Below are 22,880 nucleotides of genomic sequence, written 5' to 3'. Positions count from 1 at the left end.
GCCTATGTATCCCACCCCAGGCAATCAAAACTAGTAAATCCTCCTCCCTGCCATTACCTCCGCTCCACCACCGTAAGCTTCCCCCAAATTAAGTGAACTCAATGGCAAGAATCAGGAGAGTGGAGAGGAGACAAATAGCGTTCTTGAAGTGATTTTCTATAACACACATTAAAACTCACCATCGAAATGAAACAGACGCACTGTTGAATGCTCAGATTTTATTACACGTGTTGGATTAAAACGTATTACTGTCCCCAAGGCAGCAAGTTACATTATTGAAATTACAATGGTTTAGACTCAGACATTGAATTGAATTACTGGTAGGCATCATCTGGTGGTTCGAATGGGCTCAGAATCGCACCAAACAGGAACACTGGAGATTATTAGTTCCTCATTATTTTTAAAAGGCAGTGAAAGTTAAAATGAGAGCAAAACTACTTTAAAAATCGGTGCAAGAAACTTTAACAAATGATGTTTACATAAAAAAAATTGTAGCACAGCTTAAAATTTAGAAGCTGGAACACAATATAAAAAAATTCAACACTGCATAGGCAGCAATATCAAGAGTCAGCAACAGTGTGAAGTCAGTTATAAAGGTTTAGTACATTTGGAATAAGATGTCCACTCCAATTCCAGATACAGGTGTCCTTTTCTTTTTTAAAATGTAAAAATGACATTGCCGGGACAGTAGTTAACACCCAAACACATTAAGAGACGACATTGTAGCTGTCTCAATTTTTGTTAGGAAAAAGGTTGATCTTCACAATGACACAACTGGTGATTATTTTATTTTGGGGGAGGGTCCTGTCATAGAAAAAGGGACAAGTATCTCCGTTCCATAGCTTTTCATTATCGGTGGCCCACCAGGGGAATCTGGAGACTCTCCCCCACCCCACCCCCTCCCATCAGGGATGTCACCATCTCAGTTGAAAGGCAGTGCAGACAGACCTACTTTACAATTATTCCTCCTGCTTTGAAAAAGATACTCAAAAACACAACGCACGCACTCTGTAAACTGACCAATCGCACAGTAACAGTTAGGACAACCCAAGGGAAGGGAACCCCATCCCAAACGGTCTCAAAGCATCCACTTAATCCTGGAACCAACGTACTCCAGACTCTACAGAGAAGTTCTGCAAATGGGAATTTGTAAGACGCATCCCAGAGGCTTCAGCTATGTTATTACGATATACACTCGCGCGCGCACACACACACACACACACAAAATGGTGCTCCTTGGCTAGATCACCACCAGGAGCCACACAGAGGCTGGTAATCATCTTCAACCTTGAGCTAATTTGACCACAAACCAACAAAGTTAAAGCAACACTGCTATCCTGACAGTGCCAGTAATTGCACCATTAAGTGACACATCACCTCGCTGTGGCAAGTTTATTAATACTCGCCATGGCAAGAGCCACACTTCAACTGGTTGGGCAGCTCAAAGTAAGAGCTGGTGACTGAGCTTCCAGTGAATAACTCTTAGCTGAGATTATTGGTGTTCAGCTAGTGAAAGGATAGGTAGGAATGGCAGTGCTGTTTGAAGCACCGTCAGATGAACATTCATGATACCTTTAAAGTGGAGGGAACTGTAAACAAAGAACCCAACCTGGACAGTGTCAGCTACAGCCAGTATTGTTAGGGGCCCCCAAGAGCAGTTTATCTTGATGTGGTACAGGGTGGAAAGAGAGGGGTAAAAATAGCTGGCAAGGTTTAAACTGGAAGATTGTCCTAAATGCTTCTTATAATTGAGTCACTTCACAGAAATTAGATCTTACTCCCTCGCATGGCAATGATTTGATTTCCATTGAAAAGGCGGAGATCTTCCTTGGCCCTGTAATCCAAGATGCACTTGATCAAATCCCAGTTGTGTATGACCTGCTGGCACCATAGGGTGTTAATCACTCAACGATGCATTGCCCACTTTCCCAACTGCATGAAGGACACAACCAGAGTCCAGTGTTCTGATTATTTCTTACAACCAGTATCTGCATCCCTGATGTCTTACTGCATCGCAGCTTTATGCGCTTCACAGTTATGGAGGCGTCAGCTACACAAATTTGATTACCAGAGTAAAAAGAAACCCAGAAGGGAGGGGAGCTACACGTTTTATATCTTTGTGGAACAGGTCACGAGTAAATGAAAGATTTAATGTTGTATCCTCAGTTGGTAAGCACTTAAAATATATACAGGTAACGTGCACTACACACCACACTCAGTTTACAACAAAATCTTAGCCAAATCTGGGTATAAACCACACCCTGTGCAGCCCTCCCACACACTCTATTGCTGTATTGGTTAGCACTACTACGTACTTATTTTTAAAAGCACATTTCTACTAAAAAAGTTACTTTAAGTTTTCTCCTCCTTCGGCTTGGCACACCAGTGCACATTGCCAGAGCTGTAATGCACAGGTTTGGACGATGCCACATCCAACTTATTCTCAGCTGTGACCAAAATCACATATTGAAGGGTTCAGAATGCCAGCTTTCCAGTGATGTGGGAGAAGGACAAAATGATAGGGATTTTTTTTCTCTCTTGTAAATGAAGGAACACCATCTTGATAGGAAGAGCCACAGGACCATCAGTCTGCGGGATGGGTTCCCAGTAGCTCTGGTGTGCTGGCAGCTCAGCTTATGCTCATTTGCAAACATCTAATTTGGTTTTCTTCGGCGTGAAAACCAATATAGAGAGAAAAAAAAATTACAGCACTCCCATCAACCAAGCCACAAACCTCAACATTGCCTGGGTGAAGACACCTCATCACAATCTAATCTACATGCGCTTTCTCTGACTGGTTAGTCATAAGCAACATTCTCTTTCCTCAAATTTTCAATATCTTTGTCATTTGAATCCATTTTACAATATTCCTGCATATACCCCTCAAAAAAAAATTAAATTTAATACATTTAGAAATATTTATATTACATCAACTTTTTTTCTTGATTTAAAAACCCTCTAATTCCTTTGTGTCCAGTTTCAGCAAAAAACAGAACCAAATTGCCAGTCACCAAAATGGAAGCAAAGGTCACATGGGGTCAAGTGCAATATCTAAAGCCTGAGCTTCCCAAAAGTCCTGAACGATGTAGGAAAAAAAAAAGGGTTCCCGACATAACCAGCTTATCCTTGTTAAAAAAACATTACATTCTGTCTACCCCAGTTAGTTGATCTTCGGTGGGGCAGCAAATCGACCTCTACAATTAGCCTGAACCTTCAACTTTTGGGTGGGGTGGGGTTAGCAGGGTGCTGGGGAAGTCAGCCAGGGGTTCTGTCCATGATCACTATCCAGTGACTCCTGCTGGAAGATGCATGCATGGAGAACAGATGAAGACAGGATCAGTCTGCACACAAGTTTTGACAGTAATTGTAGTCAGGCTATTCAACTGTGGAGGATATGATGCCATCCATAGTTCAATAGTTGCTGGCAGAATGGGGCGTTAATCACTCACCCTGAAAACTCAAAGGGAGAACAGGTTAAATGATGGAGGGCTAACGGCACCATAGAACCTTTTCCAAGCAAGAGTCAGCATCTTCAGAAGGAGAGGGAAGAACAAAAACTGGTTTTAAAGAATTTAAGCCTTGTTACTGATTTTTTACTGAAGGTTGGAGACGTTAGTACTCTAGACCTGAAAGCAAACCCACTTCAGGAGTCTCCAGTATAAATACACAAGCCTTACAGTTAGGCGTGTATTGGAATCAGGATTTTAGTGATTTCATTCATATTAAAATAGCTGAAGCCAGTGTGGTACCAGGTGTCCCATTAAGCCCTCATACAGATACTAATGCAGTATTGCATACAGAGAATCTACAGTACCCCAATATGTGAAGATGGAACTCCTTGATGATCCAGTGAGTAAAGACATCGCTTGGTGTAACACCCGAAGGTCTGGGTTTCCATTCCTGGTCTGTATTATGTTAGCTCATCTCAGCCAAGGCAGCACTAGAGAGGGGGACTGCTACATTTGGGAGGGGTTTAAAATAAAACACTGCAGAATTCACTGTTCACCACTATCCAGTGACCCCTGCTGGAATGCAAACGTCTGTAGATGCCAAGCAAGACCAGGATCAGGCCATGCTGTGGTGCCATTCGTGGTCAAACAATATTCTGGGACTCGATGCGCAAAGCCATCACAGCACTAGTGCCAGCATGCTGTTTGGCCTGATACTGGTCTTGCTTGGCATCCACAACAGAGGGAACTCCATGCCAACTTCCACAGAACGATCCTTTGCTTCAAGAGGGGTCAAATACCGACAATAGCTAGTTTAGAAATGGCGTGCGACAGGGAGAGTGGGACTGGTGAAAGCATTCTGATGCTGGTCGATGCTCACCGTATTACATTCAAACCTGCCTCCAACATCCGCCTGCCCATCTCGACTAATGCAGAGTAAAACTGTGCCCTCGTGTTGTGGATCTTAAAGGAGAACCTTACGACTTCTGCTAGCTGCCCATCCTTCTGTCTGATGGCCATGTCACTATCTACTGACCAGCACCAGCTCTGATGAATAACCAAAAAGGTTCACAGACTAAACCATCAACCGGCGGTCTCCTCTTCTTCAATGCTTCTTAGCCAGTCAGGTCTCCACTTCTTCCTTAATCTCAATCTAATTTACATTTTGCATCAACATTTCTAAATACTGCCCAAATTAGCTCAGAGGGAGGGTTGGGTGCAAGCACCGCATGGAATTGTTCTTTAGAAGTGACATAAGATCACTTCACAAGCATACAGCTTTCAATACTACATGGCAACACAAATGGATTGTTTCACAGTATGCACAGAAGGGCGAGATTTCTTGGTGACGTCATTAATGGCAGCTATCATTCAGCAGGGCAACAGAATGGTAAAACCAGCGATCTGTGCTGTCCATCTATGCTCATGTTAGGTGGGTGGGGTGGAGGGAGGAAGAAGGATGTCAGAAGGTCAAATCACTTCTCAAAAAAAAGACGAGGGAGCTTCTATTAAATTAAGTCAGTTATCCTTAAAACAAATTCTTCAAAAAGCGTAGTGGTTAAAAAAACCTCTTCACATTCTAACTCCATTTTTCAGTTCTGCATGTGGTAGTTAGTCTTCATGCTTTCTGATGTTGCAACATTCCAAGATTTGGATGGAAGGAGAAAGACCGTGCCTATTAAATGGAGAGAGTCCCATTGCCTTCTTCGCACATCCAAATCACTCCTTCCTCAATCTGGAGATTAGGTCCCGCCTCCGACGCTCTCCCGCCCAGGATTTGCTCTTTTTCCGCAATTTCAACATCTCCTCCTGGAAGTCTTCATGATCCATGGGACAGTACTCAGGTGGGTCACAGTGATTCTGCAGTACAGCAAATGGGAGCAAAATCAGCCAGACAATAGTTTTATAACATTGGAAGAGACCATATCTAGTCAGTTCATGGTGAGGCAAGTCACCAAGACATCAAAAATATTTCTGAGTAAATCCCTGCCCCATTGTCTGGGAAACCCCAACATAAAAGCAATGACCTCTCAATAGAGAATACACCTTGAGCAATGGGCGTCTCTGTAAACCAGCACTAATCAAAGCCATTTCATTGCCAGTTAGAAAACTTGCGAGCAAGCAGCAGAGCAACTTCAGTTTCCTGGACGCTGCGTTTCTGTAAATTATGTTTAAAAAGTCGCAAGAGCAGCAATGCTACCTTAAAAATGTCATTGCTCCTCTCATTCAGAAACGTTTGCAGTATTTAGCTACCAATAGATATATTTTTTCGAAATTTCCCAATCAGATGGAGTAGTAAAGATTTCCTCCACAAAGCTGGTTAATGCCAAGTAACACCAACATGAATCTGGGTACCTGCCTGTAAAGCTGCTCCATATTCATGCAACTTACCAAGTTCTCGGAGAAAGGAATCAATGCTGGCCATGGGGTGGGAGTGGTTTCCTGACAATTGTGTAGGGCAGGGGTTCTCAGTCCGGGGGGGGGGGGGGGGTGCGGTTTGCGAGAAGGTTTCCAAGGGGTCTGCCAGAGAATTGCTGGTTTCTCGTGGCGGGGCCCATCTGGGGGAACGGCAAGCGGGCCCTTGGTCAGGTTGGCGGACTGATCGCAGGGGAGGTTGTAGTTGGATGGGGACGGAGCACCTCAGCAGCCTGTGGGTCGGCGGTCAGGTGGGGGGGGGGGGGGGCAGCAACAGTGTGGGTGCAAGGGTCACCGGCTGCCCCACGATGGCTGACTGGCTTCATTGGCCTGGGCGCTGGTTACCGGGTCTGGGCCCTGGCTTGGCAGTCCCCTGAAACCGTTACCGGGAGGCTCTGCTCGGTGGTGAAGCCGCTCCTTGGCCTGTCCGGAGGTGCCGGGCCCACAGCGGTTCCAGAACCTTCCATCGTCATAAAAGCGCAGCAACTGAATGTGTGACGAGACCTCGGAAATGAACCCCGCCCCCACAGATTGAGGGGCAAACTGACCCCCCACAGACGGGACCAACTGTCTTTCTTCTCTCAACTCCCCCACCCCGGCCACCCACAATTTTTATACAGAAAAAAATGCGTGTTATGGGGGGTCTCTGGAATTTTTAACACGGTAGGGGGCCTCAGAAGTAAAAAGGTCGAGAACCCCCGGTGTATGTAGAAGGTGAAAGGTAAAGTTCCGTTTTGCTATTGCAATCTCACCATTACACCCGTTCCTGATCCCGGAGCTACAGATCTCATCAGCGGGTTGGAGTATGCCAAGAACCAAAGTCAACGAGGGCACTTGGTGGCGGTCAAGAGTAATCTGGCTCCTTTCATTTACACTTTGTCGATAACTACTGGAATCAAAGTGAAGGGGCGGGGGGGGGGGGGGGGGGTGGCGGTGGGAGAAATCAGAATTCACCTTGTAATCACTGTATATTGAATAAAATATGTTGTCCAGGACAATGGAGAACTTTAGCTTCCACTTGAATCAGCAAAGACACTTCCAACAGTGCAGCACTCCCTCAGTACTGCATTGAAATTTCAACCTAGATTATGTGCTCAAGTCTGAAGTAGGTCTTCTAACTCAGACAACAGGGCTAGCAACTGAGCCAAGCTGAAAAAGGGAGAAGATGAAAGCTCTTGAATTCATTCCCCTTCAGTCAGAGTTAATTTACTGGATAATCAGCTGCCTGACAATCTGATGAGACAGGTCATCCAGTGCACTACAGAAGTGGTCCCTTCAACTTCCCAGGGAAATGACAAGCCATTTCTTACCATGAACTGAGGAAAGAAAGCCTTGTACCCTCCTTTCAGTATGTAGAGCTCTGGATAGTATAGATTTGGGTACTCATTCATACGTCGGTCCTCCTCCCGCACCAAGCGACACCTTCAAGGAAAAGGAGACCAGACAGGTCTGTACAGTACTCATGTAAAGCCTCTCAACTTGTGAATTAAGTTAATTTACTTTTCTGTGATGATGTGCTTCCTCTCCACCTCTCCTTTCCTTAAGATAGCGATTAGCACTATGGCACAGTTCTATAGGTGCTGGCAAACCTCCAATACATAGAATTTTACAGCACAGAAACAGGCCATTCGACCCAACATTAATAAACTTGTAGAATGGGCATAGAATTAGCAAATTAAATTCTATGCAGATAAATGTGCAGGATTACATTTTGGTAAGAAAAATAGGGAGGTCACATATTACTTGGAAAATAAGAATCTAAATGGGGTAGAGGAAGAGAGAGATCTAGGAGTACAAATACACAAATCACAAAGTATCGACACAGGTTAGCAAGGCCATAAAAAAAGCAAACCAAGCACTAGGGTTTATTGCGAGAGGGATAGAATTGAAAAGTAGTGAAGTTATGCTAAACTTGTAACAAACCTTGGTTAGACCAAACTTGGAGTACTGTGTGCAATTCTGATCACCGTATTATAAAAAGGATATAGGAGGCACTGGAGAGGGTGCAGAGAAGATTTACAAGGATGATACCAGAAATGTGAGGGTACACCCATCAGGAAAGGATGAACAGGCTGTGTCTCTTTTCTCTTGAAGAGAAAGGCGAGAGATGACCTAATAGGTCTTTAAAATCATGAAAGGTTTTGATAGAGTGGATGCAGAGAGTGTTTCCACTTGTGGAGAAGCGCATAACTAGAGGCCATCAATATAAGATAGTCACCAAGAAATCAAATAGGGAATTCAGAAGAAACTTCTTTACCCAGAGAGTGGTGAAAATGTGGGACATGCTTCCACAGGGAGTGGTTGAAGCAAATAGTATAGTTGCATTTAAGGGGCAGTTAGATAAGCATATGAGGGAGAAGGGAGTAAAGGGTTATGCTGATAGGGTTAGATGAGGAAAGACTGAAGGAGGCACAAGTGGAGCATAAACACCGGCATAAACTGGTTGGGCCAAATGGCCTGTTTCTGTGGTGTATATCCTATGTAAACAGGTACCTACAGTACCTTCCCTCAAGAGCCTGGACAGCGAGTTTCACATACTTTTTAGACTCTGGATCCACCGTAACCAAGCCTGGTTCAATCCTCACTCCAAATCTACATACACCCAATTTTGTGAAGATGCTAGCGAATAGCAAATCAGGAACAAAACCAATGCAGTTTTCCCGCTCCTTGACCCAGGAATAAAAAGGGGGTTGAACCTAGGTCATTACTGGTCTGTGCAACTAAGTAGCACATTGGCCAGTACACTTGCCCACCAAGCAATTAGAGAATCCCTACAGTATTTTCTAAAGGGGATTTCCTCAAATTTTCTTCTAAGACGTTAATCACAAAATCTTTACTGCACAACGCCGCCTTGTTCTGAACCGTGATCATTTAATCTTTTATACTGTATTGTCCCCCTTACATTGTACCACCCATCCCACTGCAGGATTCTTCCCTACTGCATCAATGGGGCAATTCCATTCACATCTGTGGCCTGGCCTTTGACTGTGACAGCACTACAGTAACGGATTCTATATTTCTACAGTGAGCCTCTGTCTACTTGGGACAAGATTGAAAATCCAAAACTCATTTTAGAGAGAACACCCTTTAAAACTATCTGCCAGAGGAAATTATACCTCGTTCTACCCTCATTAAATGAACAAATCTTTCCTGAGTGATGGAACAGAGTACAAGGCTTAACAGATTGTACCAACCGGCCCCTTGTCAATGAGGATAGCTCACCTGGTTCTAGCCTCTACGCGAGTCAATTATCTGCCGATCACAAGACTTTCCTTTTTGAAATCCATGCTGACTATTCAATATTATACTTTTCATTTCTAGATGTTCTTCTATTTTCTCCTTTAGTAGGGATTCCATTATTTTTCCTACCACCGATGTTAAGCTGACTGGTCTATAATTCCCTGGACATGTTCTATCCCCCTTCTTAAATATAGGTGTGGATTAACTATCTGCCAGTCCTCTGGCACTACACCTTTTTCCTAATGAATTATTAAATATGTGTAGTAATGCCTCTGCTATCTCTTCCCTAGATTCTTTTAAAATGTGTGGATGCAATCCATCCGGACCAGGGGTTTTATCCTCGGGGTTTGATTAGTTTATTTAATATCCCCTTTTTAAAATTTTTAAATGCACTTCTCATTACTCATATCATCCAATGTCACATCCACCTGTTCTATCTCCCTGGTAAATACCGAAGTGAAATAATGATTTAATATTTCTGCCATCTCCCTTTCATTACCTGTGGTATTAACCTGTCTATCCCTTAATGGCCCTATTCCCATCCCAACCTTCCTTTTTTAAAAAAAAAATTGATGTGCCTGTAAAATATTTTACAGTTTTGTTTTATGTTCCTTGACAACTCAGTTCCTCTTTGCCTTCCTAATTGTTTTTTGATGTCTCTCCTAATCCCTTTGTATTCTCTCTTATCATGCACTCCTCTGCTGTCTATGTACTCAACGTATGCCTCTTTCCTTACCCTCAATTGTTCCCTTATGTCTTTATTCATCCATGGAGCCTCATTAGTGTTTAGGTTGTTCTTTCCTTTTAGCGGAATATATTTTTCCTGCATCTGTTGAACACCGTTTAAAATGTTTCCCATTGTTGTTTGCCCAGATTGTTGCCCATTTTATCTTCCCAAGTTCTATTCTCAGCCGCTCAAAATCAGCTTTTTGCCAATCTATTAGCCTGTTTTTTGTCATACTTATGTACGGTGGCATAGTGGTTAGCACTGTTGCCTCACAGCGCCAGGGACCCAGGTTCAAATCTGGCCTCGGGTGACTGTGGAAACTCCACACACATTCTCCCAGTGTTTGCGTGGGTTTCCTCCAGGTGCTCCAGTTTCCTCCCACAGTCCAAAGATGTGCGGGTTAGGTTGATTGGCCATGACAAAAATTGGCCCTTAGTGTTAGGGGGTGATTAAATACGTGGGGTTACGGGGATAGGGCTTGTGTGGGATGGCTGTCGGTGTAGGGACTGGATGGTAGGGTTTGGATGATCAGCCATGATCTTGTTGAATGGCGGAGCAGGCTCGAAGGGCCAAATGGCCTACTCCTGCTCTATGTTTCTATGTTTTTCCTTCTCTATTATCACCTTAAAGTGTATTATATTATGGTCACTATTGCCTATATGTTCCCCTACTTTTACTTCTCTTACCTGCTCTGGCTCATTCCCCATAACTAGGTCCAATAGCAACTCCTTCCTTGTTGGATTTCACTTCACTTCTAGGTCCCAGAAAGTATTAGATTGTTCACCACTGTCCCAACCTTCAGCCTACATTTAATACCCTTTCAATGGCGATTAAGAAAACAATTCATGCAACTCACATCTTTGGTCCTCGCTCTGACGAAAATTCACAGTGGAAGATTATAATCAATCTTTTGTCTTTGGATTTGGGAACAATGGGCTTCTTTAGGAAATGGTCGATAGCGTCATCTGCTTTGTGAAGGCTCAGGGCACCCTAGGAAAGTGGGAGAAACAGCAAGAATGTCAGCTTGGATAGAGAATTAGCAGGACTAGTTACAACCAGAAATATTGGCCCAGAATTTGCGGTCGGAGGCTTCCCACGGGGAAATGCCTCCAATCCGCAAATAAAATGCCCGCATACCTGGTTGTCCAGGAGGTACAGAGACTCGCAGTCCCTGGTCCTCTCCGGGTACCCGCGGGAAGAGGCTCACATATCTCAGGAGCACATGCAGTTCGCAAGCGCCCCTGGGATCATGTGGGCCGGCCCAATGAATGGCATATGAGAATCTCCATTCATACTTATGGGGATTCCGTATGTACTGAAACCCCAGAAGTATAAATGGGAATACCCCAAAACATACCTCTACACTTCAAATAAGTGGGGAAAAAAAAAAATCACATTTAAAATGAATTAAAATGGCATTTAATTAAATATTTAAAACAAAAATTTAATTTTTTGAAAAATAAATTTACACGTTTTAAAGGGGCTAAAAATAAGCTTGCCTTATTTTACAGATTTTTAAATGTATAAATTGATAAAATTTTATTTTTCTGTTTTTTAAAACTCTTACGCTGGTAAAAGCAGGCCTTATGCCTGCTTTTACCAGGCGTAGGAATTTCACAGACATTCACTGGGCAAATAGCACAACTCTCCGCCCGCGAATGCCCTTTTCCCGGGGATGCAGAGAATCTGTCAAGAAAATTCTTGACAGATCGCAAGTTCCGGGTTTTAGCGCATGCCTAAACCCGGAACTTGCACGGCCACTTACGGGCGCGGACACACCTCGTACGCACCCGTAGGGGCCGCAAACTACGGCCCATTGTGCCTAGACTGGGACTTCTCTAAAACTCGCAAAGGAGCCGAACACGCAATTTAAAAATACACAACCGCTGAAATGCACCCAGGTTAATAATTGGACTTCTGCAATTAATTCAGATCCTCGCACAATTGGGTATATTAATTCCAAGTCCTGCTTATGTCAGGAGTTTAAAACCAGGATGTGTGAGAAAGCAGACACTGGCTGCTCACAAGGAGGAACAGATCTCTCATTCAATAATAAACCATTTGCTTCATGTAGCAGGGGGGGGGGGGGGGGGGGTGGGGGGGGAAGAGTTTGGAACAAAAAAAAGGAAGTGTTGATTTACGATTGGTGGCAAGTTACCCAACTGCCCTTTCTTCTGAGGAATGGTGCTAGTGCAGGTAGGGTGGAAGAAAGAAAGAAAAAAGAAAATACTTGATTATTTGGTATCCTCTGCACATACCTTGATGTGTCCTCCTTCAAATTCGTACGGGTAGCGGCAGTCAACGATATAGGCTCTTTCTAAAAGACGGTCATATTCTCCATGTAGTACCTTGGCCATCTGTGCAAAAGTCAGTAGGTTTTACAGATGCACCCTTTATGGTTACTTTCTGTTCTTGCAACTAAATACCCAAACACCCTTACATGGTCTGCCAGCTGAAAGCTCCCAGGGACAGATGTGTAGCATTTACAGAGTAGGCCAGACCTACTCTACACCTGACCAATCATTTTTGTTTTGCCCATCACTGAAGGATGGGAAAGGCAAATCCTGACCTTTGGGTGTGGGGTGGGAAAATGCAATGTTCTATGTTGGCAACTCCATCTCTGTGCCAGTGAATCAGTGTCTAAAATACAACATAAGAATGTAAGAAATAGGAGCAGGAGCAGGCCATTCAGCCCCTCGAGTCTGTTCCGCCATTTAATAAGATCATGGCTGATCGTCTACCTCAACTCCACTTTACCCATATCCCTTGATTCCCCAAAATCTATCGATCTCATACTCAACAACTGAGCCTCTATAGCCCTCTGGGGTAGAGAATTCCAAAGATTCACCACTCTCCGAGTGACCCCTGGTTCTAGACTTCCCAGCCAAGGGAAACACCCTACCTTCATCTACCCAATCAAGTCCTGTAAGAATTTTGTATGTTTCAATGAGATCACCTCTCATTCTTCTAAACTCCGGAGAATATAGGCCTAGTCTATCAATTTCTCCTCATAGGACAATCCCCCCCATCCCAAGAATCAGTCTGGTGAACCTTCGTTGCACTCCCTCTATGGCAAGTATATCTTTCCTTAGGGAAAAAGACCAAAACTGTACACAATCATCGGAGCTGGGCAAAAGAAAACAGCAAAGAAGAATTAACGACACCAATGAATTTGTGTGCATAATAGCATCAATACATTCTTCCAAAAGTCAGTATAGAGCCATGTGTTGACCAAGAGCTTGAGTGAGTTGTTTTGATAGTGAAGCAGATTGATGGCTTATACTCAAAGGAATAGAGCTATGTCAAAGTATTGTACCAAACCATCACTTCATCAGCAACAAGGTGATACTAACATCATGGAGCTTGGCTAGAACAGTTGGCAGGGATTTGGACATGCCCTGCTAGAACCTGGTACTCTGCTGCCAGTAAGTAGGTCATTTATAAGGACTTACCTCAAGGATCCATGGCCCCAACTCCACCAAGGCATTTGAGCAATGCTATTCAGTGTCAGAGTCAGAGCCTTTGAGGTATAATGACCTGCTCCCAGACCTCCACCAACTCAGTTCTATAGCTGGTCATTCGGAGCAAGTAAAGAATCCTGGTATTGGCTAGGCTATCTAGGGGAGATCTCATTATCATACCTCCCCATAAAGTACAAGCATCACAGGCAGCAGGAAACATTTATACAACAGTTTTAATGTGGTGAAATAGCCCAAGGACTTCACCAAAGGCTGGCAACAGACATTATTCAAGAATTGGGAGCAAGCCAGGACGGCGGGGGGGGGGCGGGGGGGGGGGGGAAATGGCCAAAGGAATGGTCAGAAGTGTAGCATGGGGTGACTCCTTCCAATTTTCCTTCTCGTGGGTGGGAATGGAAACCCCTGGCAACCATTCATGAGACAGCACAACTGAGATCCACGAATCGACCCAGGCATTTCTATCCTGTGCTGCAGCATTGTGTACTGTGACTAGTCACTTCAATAAATCTCATTAAAACAAGCATGCTAGCCAGTTTTATTTTCGGTGAATCCTTTGACATTGCAGTGTTTCACAAAGTTGGGCAGCTCAGTAAAATTAGTATCAGACTCATGGGCAAAAGATGCCAGGTTCAAGTCTGGACAAGGTTCATTAGTCTTTCATCCCAGGACGTGGGGAGAAAGTAGAAGATTGTGCACAGCAGTACTTGTGTACTGATAATCCTGGTTGTTCTGACTGGTAATAGCGATTAGCATCACACCCAATAGGCTGTCATCTTTATTAACAGAGATGGACCTACCTAGAGGCAGTCCTCCAATAAGGAATCTGGCTCATTGCAGTGTCACTCAAACATACTTCAGCTCAAGTACTAAACTACCATAACAGCCAATATAATTTCCAGCAGTTACAAACATTTAAAGGATCTGACGGCAATAATATGGAGTGATTATTTGCAACGCATTTTTGACTCTGCGCATGCGCGCCTGTTTAGTACTGCGTATGCGCACTCGACCCGGTCGCGCACGTGCAGTACTAAACAGTGCGGTGTCAGAACAGTTCTGACGAAAGGTCATCAACCTGATACGTTAACTCTGTTTCTCTCGCCACAGATGCTGCCTGGCCTGCTGTGTATTTCCAGCATTTTCTGTTTTTATTTCAGATTTCCAGCATCTGTAGTATTTTGCTTTTGTATTAGGAGGAACATAGTCCACCAACACCTTGATTTTAAAATTCTCATCCTCATGTCAAAATCCCTCCATGGCCTCACCCCTTCCTATCTGAACTCAGCATTGTGTTTGCACTGTTGAGCTCTGGAGCGGGCCATCAATGAATGGATCATATTACACGTTGCAAAGTACTTGATTACTCAGGCAGGATCTAATTACACATTCCAGTAAACTGCTGGGTGTGTCTTGTCCGCCAAGGGGACCAATCAGAACTTTGGTGTTACAAATCATCTTAGGCAGCAAGGTCTTGGTCCAATGGCAAGGGGTACTGCGACCTGTGCCCAACTATTACTTACATTCTCTCCCCTAGGTGAGAGCCCTGTGCTAGCATGTTCGCCCAGCAGCTACTTTTAATGTCAGAGCTCATGCGGCAGCATCCCCTCTCTCTCACATACAAAACTTAATTGTATCTTCCTAAAGTGCCCAGCAGAGCGAACAAACTGCTTGAGCACTTTTAAACCCAGCTTCACCTCAGACTGGATTTATATTACACATGGTGAGAGACTACTTGCTGAGTTATAATGCCACTTTGCCTCGAAGCACACCTGAAGCTTATTTACCTGTGTGAAAACGGCAGTATAACAGTTGCTTAACATATCACAGGAAAGTGCATTCACATAATAGCAAAGCTTCTTGCCTCAACTGCAATTTTTCTTGCAGTATATAACAAAATGCACTACATCAGACCAAAACAACACTGCAGAGTTCCTCCATAATGCAGTATTTTTTAATAAAAAGCTCCCTTCTCCTCCCCACCCCCACCCCCTGATAACTGTTACAAATAGTTACAGCCACAATACACCACCATGAAGAGGTGGGGCATGTGTTTGCTCACAGATGCCTTCACCATTCTCACCCATGCCATTTGGCAGAAGTGCCAAGCAGATGCTAGTTGCTTCTCCATACAAATGAGAAGAAGAAAGTTGGATTCTAGTCTTCAATAGCTGGACTGGACGCTTCAGACAGCACTTGGAGCTCTGGAAGGTAAACTGATATTACAGGCCTCAGTGGTAGAACTCTCATTCCACTCAGACATTGATGGATTCAAATAACACTGCAGGACCTGAGCACATATTCTCAGTTGGCACTTTAGCCCATTATGGAGGGAGTGCTGCACTGTTGGAGGTGCCATTTTTCAGATGAAACGTTAAACTGAGGCCCCATATGTCTGTTCAGGTGCACACAAACAATCCCATGGCACTATTCAAAGAAAAGCAAGGGAATTCACCCAGTGTCCAAGCCAACATAGAAGATAGGAGCAGGAGTACGCCATTCGGCCCCTCGAGCCTGTTCCGCCATTTAATGAGATCATGGCTGATCGTCCAAATTCAGTACCCTGTTTCTACTTTCTCCCCATAGCCTTAAGAAATATATCCAACTCCTTCTTGAATATATTTAATGAATTGGCCTCAACTGCCTTCTGTGGTAGAGAATTCCACAGGTTCACCACTCTCTGGATGAAGAAATTCCTCATCAGTCCTAAATGGCTTACCCCTTATCTTTAGACGGTGACCCCTGGTTCTGGACTCCTCCGCCATCAGGAACATCCTTCCTGCATCTAGTCTGTCTAGTCCTGTTAGAATTTTATAAGTTTCAATGAAATCCCCTCTCATTCTTCTAAACTCTAGCAAATATAAGCCTAAATCGACCCAATCTCTCTTCACACGTCATTCCGGTCATCCCAGGTATCAGCCTGGTGAATCTTCGCTGCATGCGCTCCATGGCAAGAACATCCTTCCTCAGATAAGGCGACCAAAACTGCACACAATACTCAAGGTGTAGTCTCACCAAGGCCCTGTACAACTGCAGCAAGACATCCTTGTTCATGTACTCGAACCCTCTCGCTATGATAGCCAAAATACCATTTGCCTTCTTAACCGTCTGCTGCACCTGCATGCTTACCTTCAGCGACTGGTGCACAAGGACACCCAGGTCTCGTTGCATTTCCCCTTCTCCCAATCTATTGCCATTCAGATAATAATCTGCCTGTTTTTGCCACCGAAGTGGATAACCTCACATTTATCCACATTATACTGCATCTGCCCAATCACCCAACTTGTCCAAATCATACTGGAGTTTCTTGGCATCCTCCTCACAGCACATATGCCCACCCAGCTTTGTATCGTCTGCAAACTTGGAGATATTACATCTAGTTCCCTCGTCTAGATCATTAATATTAATGGCCCAGAAATTTGGGTCAGGGGCTTCCCGTGGGTGTAAGCCCCCAACCTGCACTTACCTAGTGCACCGGCCGTTGAGCTGTGGGCCCCCGTGGAATTACGATCCTGGGCCTGCTCCAACTGCCGGCGCACAGTGCTTGCGTGTCCCAGGGGCGCAGTTAGTTCGATGCGTCCCCTGGGATCATGTGGGTCATGAGGAGCCAATCGGAGCAGGGAATGCTCCATTCATAAGTTTGACAGGAAGGGCTGTCAAACTTGGAAATACTACGGGCCCCAAAACATCACTAAATTTTCAAATACATTTTTTAAAAATCACATTTTTTAAATAAATAAACTATAAATTACATGAAATAACTTTTAAACAATAACTTAAATTTTTGAAATTTTTTTTTATTTTCTAACGGGGCTAAAAATAAACTTACCTTTCTTTAAAGTATTTAAAAATAATAAACTTGTGGAAAAAATGTTTTAATTTTAATTAATTCACCACTTACCTTGTAAAAAAAACCTTGCGACTGCTTTTTAAATGTCTAACTTCTGCAGACTTACCCTCCCGGGAAAACCTGCAAAAAAGAGTCAGTTCGCTGCGCACGCACAGCCTCTCCTGCGCACGCGTTCGAACTCTGAACCCCTTCTTTCAGGGGGAACGGCACTTCCATTGGGCATACGGGTGAGTGCCCTGTGCGTACTCACCCGTGGAGACCCGAATTTCTGGGCCATTAATATATAGTGAATAACTGGGGTCCTAGCACCGATCCCTGCGGTACCCCACTAGTCACTGCCTGCCACTCGGAAAAAGACCAGTTTATTCCAACTCTTTGCTTCCTGTCTGCCAACCAGTTCTCTATCCAAGTCAGTACCTTACCCCTAATCCCATGTGCTTTAACTTTGCACGCTAATCTCTTATGCGGGACCTTATTGAAAGCCTTCTGAAAGTCCAAATACACCACATCCTCTGTTCTCCCTTATCTATTCTACCAGTTACACCCTCAAAAAATTCCAGTAGATTAGTCAAGCACGATTTACCTTTTGTAAATCCATGTTGACTTTGTCCGATCCGGTCACTGTTTTCCAAGTGATCTGCTATTACATCTTTTATATTGGACTCTAGCATCTTCCCCACTACCGATGTCAGGCTTACATCCTGAATTCCCCATTTTCTCTCTACCATCTTTTTTAAATAGTGGGGTAACATTAGCTACCCTCCAATTCATGGGGATTGTTCCAGAGTCTATAGAATTTGGGAAGATGACCAGCAATGCATCTACTAATTCTCAGGCCACTTCCTTAAGTACCCTAGGATGTAGATTATCAGGCCCTGGGGATTTATCGGCCTTCAGTCCTGTCAATTTCCCGAACACCATTTCCCTACAAATACTGATTTCATTCAGTTCCTCCCTCTCATTAGACCCTATGTTCCCCGACATCTCTGGGAGGTTATTTGTGTCCTCCTTTGTGAAGACAGAACTAAAAGTATGGTCTGCCATTTCTTCATTCCCCATTATAAATTCCCCTGATTCTGACTGCAAGGGACCTACGCTTGACTTCACCAATCTTTTTCTCTTCACATATCTATAGAAGCTTTTACAGTCAGTTTTTATGTTCCCTGCATTTAACCTTAAATCCAACACCAGCAAAATTGATCGACTGTCCATTTATCTCACTGCTGTTTGTGGGACCTTGTTGTGGGCAAATTGGCTACCATGCTTGCCTACATGAACAGTGACTTCTGTTCAATGGTAATTCTTTGACTGAGAAGCGCTTTGGGATGTCCAGAGTACATGGAAAGCGCGACATACAAGTTCCTTTTCTTTATAAACATAAGCAGCACCAGGTAAACAGTGAAACTCACCGTTTCCGGTGTGATGTACTTCAGATCCTCATGCTTACCCATTACAGTGGGCAATGCATATGCCTGCCAATAAAATAAATCATTAGCACCAGAGCAAGCACTTCAACAAAACAGGTCAGGTTTGTAATGTCACATCAGCCAGGATCCTGGTCTTACCCAGGCTATCTAGTGATGATCTCATTACCATACCCCCTCAGATAGTACAAAAGCATCATAGGCAGCAGCAACAACACTTATTCAACTGTTTTAACAGTGAAATGCCCAAGGACTTCACCAAAGGTTGGCAACAGACACCGATCAGAAATTGGGGGCAAGCTAGGTGGGGTGACCAAAGGAATCATCAGGCATGTTCCATGGGGTGACTCCTTCCTTTTTCCCCTCCCTGTGGGTGGGAATGGAAATCCTTGACATCCACTCACACAACAGCACAACCGAGAGCAGGAACTCACCATCTGGGTATAGTCAAGAGAGATAGGTTTTAAGTGGCTTTCAAAGGGGAGGTGGAGTTTAGGGAGAGGTCCAGACTGCTGGGTCACAATAGCTAAAGAGTGCGCCACTGGAGAGAGGCAAGTGGGGTGGGAGGGGGAAGAGTTGGAGTATACCTAAAATCCAGTGTTTGGAATGATTTATAATTCTTCTCCAATAAATGTGAAATGTTTAATAAGCAAGTGACCACGATGGACCTGGGCGTTTACTCCCCATTCTGCCTGATCCAAAACTGATTTAAGTCGGACACAGCCCACTCACCAGATGCAGTACATATATCTGACACCCAATCAAAAAGGTGGGACACCTCCAACCTAGTGAGTAAAGATAGTGCCTAGAATAGCACTAAAACATACCGACCAGAAGGTTCCAGGGTCAATTTCTGCTTTGCCCAGTCAGCCGTCAGGGCACCAATTGGGGCAACATAATTGGCCTCGGTGCTCCTGGGATTTGGGGGGCCGGGGAGAGGGTGGTAAATCAGCTGGAGTGCCCTTTCCTGAGGGTTAAATTATGAGGACAGGTTGCATAAACTTGGGTTATACTCCCTTGAGTTTAAAAGGTTGAGAGGTGATCTGGTCGAGGTGTTTAAAATAATAAAATAAATTCGCTAGTGTAGATACAGAAACTATTTCCTCTGGCAGGGGAATCCAGAACAAGGGGGCACAATCTTAAAATTAGAGTTAGGCCAGTCAGGAGTGAAATCAGGAAGCATTTGTTTCACACAAAGAGCAGTAGAAATCTGGAACTCTATCAAAAGACTGTGGGATGCTGGGTCAATTGAAATTTTCACAACTCAGATCGACAAATTATTAGGTATGGGGATCAACGGATAAGGATCAAAGGCGGGTAAATGGAGTTGAGGTACAGATCATCCATGATCTAAGTGAATAGTGGAACCTCGAGTGGCTGAATTGTCTACTCATGTTCTTATGTTCCCTGCTGAAAAGAGGAAGTGTATGCATGTGTTGATGACTCCATAGTTCAGTAGCCCAACTCCAGGCTCGCATCTGATGAGTGACCATTCGGATGAGGTATGGAGGGCCATCTGGCACTCGCTGAACCATATCCAGCAAATGCCACTGGGCAGGAGGGGAGGAAAAAAAAATAGATAATGTAAAGAGACAAATTTCAAAGAATATTTAAGGGTTAAAAAACTCACTTTGGAAAAGTTTCCTATCAGCTTCATGGGGTTCCTTTCCTCATCCAAAACATTTGTCACGTCAATATTGCAGCTGGTCATGGCTCGTCGCTGCAGAGGAGGGAAAAATATTTAACAGTTGTTTGAGATTTTTCATGCATTTTTTTCAACCATGTAGAATTGAACATAAAAGGATTCTCAAGTCACCCCTGAAGATCAAGAACCAACTGCCAAGAGATGTTCAGGATGTCCATCCGCCCCCAACCACATAAAAGGTAATTGTAATAAAGACTGAAGTATTCACCTCCTAAATAATAAGATGCACTGCTACTGATGCTGCATCTCAGTGCCCTTATGAAAGAGCTGAAGAACCTATGGCAGTCATAATTCTCCCACTCATTCCCCCGTCCTTGTTCACATTCCTCAGAATCAAACGATGAAAAACAAGGTCACTCACCAGCTAGCCCAAGTTCAATACCTCAACAATATAAAATTAAAGAGAAACACCAGATACTGAAGGGAAATAAAACCAACCACCTGCCATTTCAATTACATACAACAGGCAACAAATGGCAACCTTCAGAGCTGCTGAAAAGATGAAGTTGATGCATTTCCCCGAATAGTCCACAGTGATTTAACAGCAGTTTATTTTTTTTGATTTGGAGTGGGCAAACAGTCCTATGAATGGAATCCTGTTATTTTCAAGATGGTGCCCAGTCCAATCCAGACTGGAAACAAATGGCAGTTCATGTGACAGTTAAAGCACCCTCCATGCTCAAAACATTTCCTGAATCTCCAAATCTCCCCCCTCCCTATTAATAATAAATTGCATCCTCTCCTCATCCACAGAACACAAGAGGGTAAGTAGATAAGGGAACAGTAGCATAGAGATAATGCTATTGGACTAATAATCCAGAGGCCTGGACTATTGATCCGGAGACAAGAGTTCAAGTCCAAACACGGCAACTGGGGAATTTAAATTCAGTTAAATAAATCTGGAAAAAAAAGCCATCATCAGTAATGGTGACCATGTAACTACCAGATTGTCGTAAAAACCCATCTGGAAGCTGCAACAGTGTCCTCAACATTGACTCTGGACCCCATGAAGTCTCATGGCTTCAGGTCAAGCATGGGCAAGGAAACCTCCTGCTGATTGCCACCTACTGCCCTCCCTCAGCTGATGAATCAGTACTCCTCCATGTTGAACACCACTTGGAAAAAGCACCGAGAGTAGCAAGGGCACAGAAGTAATCTGGGTAGGGGACTTCAACGTCCATCACCAAGAGTGGCTCGGTAGCACCACTATTGACTGAGCTGGCCAAGTCCTGAAGGACATAGCTGTCAGTCTGGGCCTGCGACAGGTGGCAAGAGAACCAACACGAGGGAAAAAACTACTTGACCTCGACCTCGCCAATCTACCCGTCAAAGATGCATCTGCCCATGTGACCACCACAGTGTCATTGTGGAGACAAAGTCCAGTCTTCACACGGAGGACACCCTCCATCGTATTGTGTGGCACTACCACCATGCCAAATGGGATAGATTCAGAACAGATTTAGCAGCTCAAAACTTCCATGAGGTGCTGTGGGCCATCAGCAGCAGCAGAATTGTATTCCACCACAATCTGCAACCTCATGGCCTGGCATATCCCTCACTCTACCATTACCATCAAGCCAGGGGACCAACCTTGGTTCAATAAGGAGTGCAGAAGAGCATGCCAGGCGTACCTAAAAATATGAGGTGCCAACCTGGGGAAGCTGCAACACAGGACTACATGCATGCTAAAAGCGAAAGCAGCATGCAATAGACAGGGCTAAGCGATCCCACAATCAACGGATCAGATTATAGCTCTGCAGTCCTGCCACACCCAGTCTTGAATGGTGGTGGACCATTAAACAACTAATAGGAGGAGGGGGCTCCAAGAATATCCCCATCCTCAATGATAGTGGAGCCCAGCAAGTGAGTGCAAAAGACAAGGCTGAAGCGTTTACAACCAACTTCAGCCAGAAGTGCCGAGTGGATGATCCACATCGGCCTACTCCAGAGGTCCCCACCATCGCAGAAGCCAGTCTTCAGCCAATTTGATTCACTCCACGTGATATCAAGAAACAGCGGAGCACACTGGATACAGCAAAGGCAATGGGCCCCGACAACATCCTGGCTATCGTGAAGACGTGCTCCAGAACTAGCCGCGCCTCTAGCCAAGCTGTTCCAGTACAGCTACAACACTGGCATCTATTCAACAATGTGGAAAACTGCCCAGGTATGTCCTGTCCACAAAACGCAGGACAAATCCAACCTGGCCAATTACCACCCCATCAGTCTACTCTCAATCATCAGCTAAGTGGTGGAAGGCATCATCGACAGTGCGATCAAGTGGCACTTACTCACCAATAACCTGCTCACTGATGCCCAGTTTGGGTTCCACCAAGACCACTCGGTTCCTGACCTCATTACAGCCTTGATCCAAACATGGACAAAGGAGCCGAATTCCAGAGGTGAGGCGAGAGTGACTGCCCTTGACATCAAGGCAGCATTTGACAGAGTCTGACATCAAGGAGCCCTAGTAAAACTGAAGTCAATGGGAATCAGGGGGAAAACTCTCCACTGGCTGGAGTCATACCTAGCACAAAGGAAGATGGTTGTGGTGGTTGGAGATCCAGGACATCGCTGCAGGAGTTCTTCAGGGC

The 22,880-nt window shown here is 44.4% G+C and overlaps 1 protein-coding gene across 1 annotated transcript in view; it reads right to left on the bottom strand.

Annotated features, from left to right (window-relative positions):
* Positions 1 to 203: 203 nt before the first annotated feature.
* The window catches only part of LOC147113826 (M-phase inducer phosphatase 1-B-like), a 44,655-nt gene continuing 21,978 nt past the window's right edge, over positions 204 to 22,880 (bottom strand). The window contains exons 11-16 of the mRNA XM_085995188.1: positions 20,212 to 20,301; positions 18,567 to 18,629; positions 12,090 to 12,188; positions 10,688 to 10,821; positions 7,175 to 7,286; positions 204 to 5,309 (exon numbers count right to left, since the gene is read on the bottom strand). Coding sequence (XP_085851314.1) covers positions 5,169 to 5,309; positions 7,175 to 7,286; positions 10,688 to 10,821; positions 12,090 to 12,188; positions 18,567 to 18,629; positions 20,212 to 20,301 — 639 coding nt within the window. The 3' untranslated portion in view covers positions 204 to 5,168. The remainder of the gene's footprint in view (positions 5,310 to 7,174; positions 7,287 to 10,687; positions 10,822 to 12,089; positions 12,189 to 18,566; positions 18,630 to 20,211; positions 20,302 to 22,880) is intronic.

Source organism: Somniosus microcephalus, chromosome 8 (assembly GCF_052327205.1).
Source record: "Somniosus microcephalus isolate GS21.2 chromosome 8, FLI_Smic_1.0, whole genome shotgun sequence".
Taxonomy (NCBI): domain Eukaryota; kingdom Metazoa; phylum Chordata; class Chondrichthyes; order Squaliformes; family Somniosidae; genus Somniosus; species Somniosus microcephalus.
This window is presented reverse-complemented; position numbering and strand designations above follow the sequence as displayed.